Here is a 6,162-nt window from a genome sequence, read left to right on the forward strand (position 1 = left end):
GGAGAGGCAGTGCAACAGCTGCCTATACACAGTGCGGGGGAGTAGAGTGTGGGCCAGGGACCCATAGCTCACACCAGTGCAGCCTTGCCGGTGTGGCCTGCACAGTATGCAGCTCCTGGACACTTTAGAAGTTGGACAGCCCTGCCTTAGAGGCTCCTGAGAGCATTGTACTTTATCACCACCTGGGAGATTTAGGATATGTTCTTCCTAACCTGGTGAAGTCTAATCTATTTGGTCTAGATCAATAAAAAGATCCTGGTCTCTAAAGCAAGATTAAAGTTCCAATATAAAAAATTGCAGTCCAAATTGTTCCAGCTCAGCTGCTGGACTGAACCTGGAGGCTCCTGAACTCGCCTCCCACCTCCCCCATTTCACTTTCAGGTTCCTTGAGCATCTTGAGGTACACCTATTCACATGCCACCTATTCATATGCCCCAATCCAAAGAGCTAAGACCTCAGCTCACTCCTACCCCATGTCTTCCCTGGTGGGGCTCAATTTATTAGGCTTCCTGAGACCATGCTTAATGCACACTGATGGGACTGGACTCCCTGCAAGATGAAAGTGCAGTGCTACCTTTTTTTTTTGAAACTGCAGAAAGGAGAAGAGGATTGTAGTGGTTAATACACTTTCCCAAGTGAGAGAGCTCGTGTAAGAGTCAGACTTCCAAGGGCGATGGCTGTTTTTTTGCATTAAATAGCAGTGGGATAAAATACAGATATTATTGGGAATACTCCCAAACCCAGACCACTCTCTGGCTAATCAGCTGCCCTAAGCACTAGACTTGCTTCTGTGCTCTTTCCTTTTTCCTCTAATCCAATAGAGTTTGAATTCTTTCATGGCCCAGGTCCAACAAGAGGGCTGTAGAATGACCCCACCTCAAACAGCCTGGTGGGCTGCTGGGGGGTAAGAGACGGGGGTGGGGGGTGAGAGCAGGACTGAGCTGACTAATACAATCAAGATTGCTGTTCCTTTTCAACACTGGATCTGAATTTTTAAAGGTAAGAGCTGTCTGTGGTGTAAAGGTCCTGGTTGTTGGTTTGTTTCTGTATTTGTAGGTGAACAAGGTACTGAGGAATCATTTAATTAGGCCTCATTGGATGTTTGCAATGGATAATATAATTCGCCGAGCAGTCCAAGCCGCAGTTACTATTCTTATTCCAGGTAAATTTAAACCTCCCAGAACTGTTTCCTGAATGGAACAGTTCCAGGCACTGGTCATCACAAACACATGCACTTTTTCCCAGCTGATGAATCCATCTTGTTTTGGATCTTTTTGTAGAGGGGAAATAGGAACTTGGGTGATTTTTCTTCAGTCGTGTGGATGACAACCTTGCAACTACCACATTGTATATTGCCAGTGACCTTGATTCTGCAGAAGGAAAAGGTTTTACTCATTTTTGACTGACTGGCGGGGAAAACCTAAATCTAAAAGCTTCTAGAATTAGGCAGTAACTTACCCCTACATTAGAAGGCAGGAGGAAGGTGGTTTCTACAACTCTCCTTTTCCCCCCCTATTTTATAAACAGTATTGTGAGGGCATGCAACTGGCTTGAATTATTCATTAATTCTGCTACGTCACAGGTATATCTCCCAGTCTGTAAGCAGATCATAAATTCTATAGGATAGAGACCTGTTTACATGTAAGCTAATAGTGCCACTCTTTCTAATCCTTTTTGGAACTGATGTCATAAAGTCTGTGGTCTGATTAACATAAGAGACTGTGCAAAGTATTTAAATCTCATACTATTACATTCCACTCTGCATTTCTGGTCTCTGTCCCAATAAATAGTATTGTAAAGTACATTCCATTTGGAAACTTTCAGGATAAAAATCCCCTTTAGTGAACTGTGCCAGCATTTTTAATTAACAGGGAACTGTGCTACTTTAGGGGCTGAAAAATGCCTGGAAGTGGTCTTGCTTTCCAGTGATGTTTATTGAATACAGTGTTACTGTAGTGACTTCCTCATTGTTTTGTGCAGAGCTTCGAGCTCACTTTGAGCCAGCCTCAGAGACTGAAGGTGTGGATAAAGATGGAGAGGAAGTGGAGAATAACTACCAGCCAGCTGAACAAAATGGAAATGAGGAGCTAGCTGTTGCATCTGGAGTGAGCACGATCAGTTCTGTGGCATACCACGACTCAAAGCAACAGCAGCTGAGCTTGGAATTAGGCAAAATTAAACAAGAAACCAACAGGTAACTTTCCTGCAGACCTGATGTAGCCTATGTGCTCTTTGGAAAAACCCTTGCAAAGATAAATCACACTCCAGAATACTTCTTCATAGACCTGTTCACCCACTGCAGTATCCACTAGTTAGCAGCATTTTGGAGCAGGGGCCACTTGACCGCTTAGCTCCTGAGCATGGGCCCTTCCAACCTAGCCTGCACTACCACCACTCCAGCCATAGTCACCTGCTGTGGCTCCCGGCTGCTGCACAGGCCAAGTCCTGCAGGCTGTATGTTGCTAACCCCACTCTAGTCAAAGAAGAATTTGTAGTTCACTAAATGGACTTAAAAAAATACTCAGTAGGCCTGTGCAAGTCGGCAGCAATCTGATCTGGCTTCAGATCCAGCTGCTTCAGATGACTGCGATCCGATCCGGCGCTCCAGACCGGGTTTCTGCCTCGATCCAGCCGAAACAGCTCCAAAGCTTCAGAGCCGCCTCAGAGATCCGGCCACAGGGTGTAATGGAGAATCAATTGAATATCTGTAACTTAGTTTCATCCAAATCGGACAAAAAAACATGCAGGGATGGTAGCCTCTGCTGAGAGCATGAAACTTGCCAAGTTTCAAGGTCGGTGCAGGGGGTTGTGGGAACTGTACCCCAAATTCTTGAAAGCCAAACTCATGTCACAGCTTGTGTTACAACACAGGGGTGAGAACTGCAGGTAGCTCTTACTGAGGCCACAAAGCCTGCCAGCTGTCGAGATAGGTGCAGGGGGGTTCTGGGGCCCTGCACCCCTAGCTGCTGACAGGCAAAACTCGTGCCAAGACAGTGTCTGTCCTGATTCTTTCCTCTCCTTAGCCTGGTTTTGTAGGTGCTAATTGATGCTGGTTAAGTCATTATGTAGTAGCTAGGTCCTGTGTATTGAGCTGGTCCCCGAGTCCTTGGTCCCTGAGTGAATCATGATTGATTGATTTATTGATTAGTAACTGGTAACACAGTAGCTTAGCAGCCAGGACTACATTAGTGTCTCCCCTCCCTGCCCCAAGCTAGAGATAGTCCCACAAGCACCCATGGCATCAGTTTTGCTTGTCCGCAGCTTGAGTAGCAGTTCCTCCAAACCCCTGCACTGATCTTCTTGAAACTTGGCAGACTTTGTGGTCTCGGCATAGGCTAACACTCCTGCAGTTTTCACCCCACTATGTTGTAATGCCTAGACGTGACAATGAGTTTTGCTTTCAAGAATTTGGGGTGTCATTCTCCCCAAACCCCTCCACCAATCTTCTTGAAACTTAGTATGCTTCATCCTCTCTGGAGAGTCTACCACTCCTGAAAATTTAATCCAAAACGGACAAAAAACAACAAAGTTATAGATATTTTATTTTTCCCCATTATATCCTATGGCCGGATCTCCAAGGTGGCTCTGAAGCGCTTTGGGAAGCCTAACGAGGCCAGCGCTTCGACCTGGATGTGCTGCTTCAGACCCTGAAGCGTCCAAAGCTTCTCCGGATCCGAAGCTCTGTCCGAAGCCTTGCATAGCCCTGATACTCAGCAATAAACTAAGCACTATATCTTGCAGGGCAACCTGCAACAGCAAAGTGTCAAGATCCCACTCTGTGCAGACATGCACAATTTATTTACAAATTAGCAGTCTGAAGTAAGGGTGCCGGTTGTAGAACCCCTCTGTGTGCATGAGTTCTCATGACTAGTATCAAATGGCAGTAACTAAAGACAGAATACTAGTTAATTGTACACATTCAAATGACAGTTACCCGGCTGTGTAATTACCATTTTTGGTATTTATGCAGAGATTGCAATCCTGCTCCATGTGCCATGTTGACACATAACCAGCTTGGCGTGCAAATATGTCACAAAATGGTGTCTGCCAAAGATCAGTGGCTCTCAGATGGAGAAGGTGGCAGCAGCGGCCCTGCAGCGTTATGAGCTAGTAGCTATTTGCCTATGACACCACCAGGCTGCTGCTGCCACCAAATGCTGTCTTTTGCCGAGGAAGTAGAAGACCTAGATATTGGGCACCCTTCAAAAGTGGGTTTGAATCTGTATCTCTGAACAGCACTGTCCTCTAACATCCAGACCACCATCCTGTGTGCTCTCCAGCCATCCTGCTGATGCTGTCCTTCTAGGCAGCAAGAGGAGATATGTGGGGCCAGGACCAAATGGGGCGAGCCAAAAGGCACGTGGCTTAGGGAGATGGCTGCTAGTTTGGAAGGGAGTAGCCTGGTGTTTAGCCTACGCCCCTTTGCTCAGTGGAGCAGAAACTTCCCAATGACTCTGAAATGCCTCAGGTAGAGGGCTCTGGCCTAGCGATTAAAGCAGGGTGTTGGCAAGTTGGAGATGCATGTTCAAATACTATCTCGGATGAGGGTGGCCCTGGCATTGCAAAGTTTTTCCTCTCCTAACAGGTACCAACTTTAATAGGTCAATGCATTCCAATGCTAACTTTAATGCATCACAACCTTCCAAGGATTTACAACTACTGAACGTGAACATGGGACAAAGCCCCAGCAGCAAAATCTCTGAACATGTGATCAGGAATGTTTAGTCCTCAGCCCAGAGACAGCAGCTAACAAAAGTGAAGTCTGTGTTTGTATTTGGCGTCAAATGGGAGTGGATGCATGGGAAAATAACTCAAGAATATGGATGTCTCATATCAAATAAATCCTTATATGTTTGTTCAAGTTAATCATTGGAAAATGTGAATATTTTGTTTTAAACTTTTCCCTTAACTGACCTGTTTGGCTAACAGGCTTTTGGAAAACTTGGTTCAGAAGGAGAGAGAATATCAGTCCCTCTTACGACAAACTCTAGAGCAGCGGACCCTGGAGTTACATCTGCTTCAGTTAAAGTCCAAGCCTGCAGGTAGGATATAGATGTCTGCTACCTGCTCGGTTCCAGCCAGTAAGGATTTAGATAGAAGTTTTTACTAAACACTCAAATGAGCTAAGTAATTTCATCTGGCTTTAATATGGGGTTTGGAATAGTTTGAGAGACTGCCTATCCAGGGACATAGAACAGTAAACACGCAAAGGGCAGCCTAACTGTAACTCAGATTCTGTTACAGAATTTCAAGAGCCTCTATCAGATGTCAGCCAGAATGTAGATCCAGAGCTCATCAATTGGTTGAATGAGCAAGGAGTGGACTCGGATGCAATAAAGAAGGTAAAAAAACAAAGTCCACAGAGCAAAAGTAAACAGCCTATTTGCTGTTTATTAAAATCAGTTTGCAATCAATGAACTACTACTCTAAGAACAACTTTGTTTTTCAGTTTGCTGAAGAGGATTATACTCTCAACGATGTCCTTAATAATATCGGTAAAGAAGACTTGAGATACCTCAAACTACGGTAAGGAATTGTTGAATACCTCTAGAAATCTGGTAGCCATTTGCCTATTGTCTTAAACTTTTTTTAGTGCGAGGTCCTTTTCATCTTTAACTTATTTAATAGCAAAAAGTCTTTAAATAGTCTTTGAAGTTTACTATAATAGTAAACTGGTATGCCTATATTATGAACAACAGAAAAGCAAGTGCTATTTATGTAGGGCTGGAGGAATGTGATGGTTTGGACACCAAGGCCTATTTTGGATAAAACTGTTAAGTTTGCTGGATCTGGTCTAGCTTGTCAGTCTTATTTACTTTTTGTTCAGTGGCAGATCTCTTCCTGAGCTAGTAAGGAAGAAGTGCTAAAGAATTACTTGCTACCAAAAGAATGAACAAGTTTTCAACTAAAATGGTTCATCTTAACCTCAAAAAGATTATTGGCTAGTAATCAAATAGTGACCAATAATGATCCTTATTCCCAGCTTGTTTTGGCCAACTCTCTCCTTTTAACAAGTAGGTTTTCCAGATCCCTTTTTTAAAAAGTTTTTGTGAGCATAGGAGCTATCCAGAAAAAAACAAACAAACAACCTACTTTACTACTCCCAGGCACTTTATAATTGCACGTATTGTATTGTTTTAAAAGATGGCACCTAATTCAGTG

The 6,162-nt window shown here is 44.0% G+C and overlaps 1 protein-coding gene across 4 annotated transcripts in view; it reads left to right on the plus strand.

Moving 5' to 3' along the window:
* Window positions 1-6,162, plus strand: part of MAP3K15 (mitogen-activated protein kinase kinase kinase 15) — a 164,496-nt gene that overhangs the window by 155,690 nt on the left and 2,644 nt on the right. For 3 of the 4 annotated variants that reach the window (XM_059720882.1, XM_059720881.1, XM_059720880.1), the window contains exons 24-28: window positions 1,057-1,162; window positions 1,981-2,194; window positions 4,930-5,042; window positions 5,233-5,342; window positions 5,450-5,526. In XM_059720882.1, the coding sequence (XP_059576865.1) occupies window positions 1,057-1,162; window positions 1,981-2,194; window positions 4,930-5,042; window positions 5,233-5,342; window positions 5,450-5,526 (620 nt within the window). The remainder of the gene's footprint in view (window positions 1-1,056; window positions 1,163-1,980; window positions 2,195-4,929; window positions 5,043-5,232; window positions 5,343-5,449; window positions 5,527-6,162) is intronic. The other variant, XM_019495043.2, reaches the window with a different exon arrangement.

This window comes from Alligator mississippiensis, chromosome 1 (assembly GCF_030867095.1).
Source record: "Alligator mississippiensis isolate rAllMis1 chromosome 1, rAllMis1, whole genome shotgun sequence".
Classification (NCBI taxonomy): Eukaryota; Metazoa; Chordata; order Crocodylia; family Alligatoridae; genus Alligator; species Alligator mississippiensis.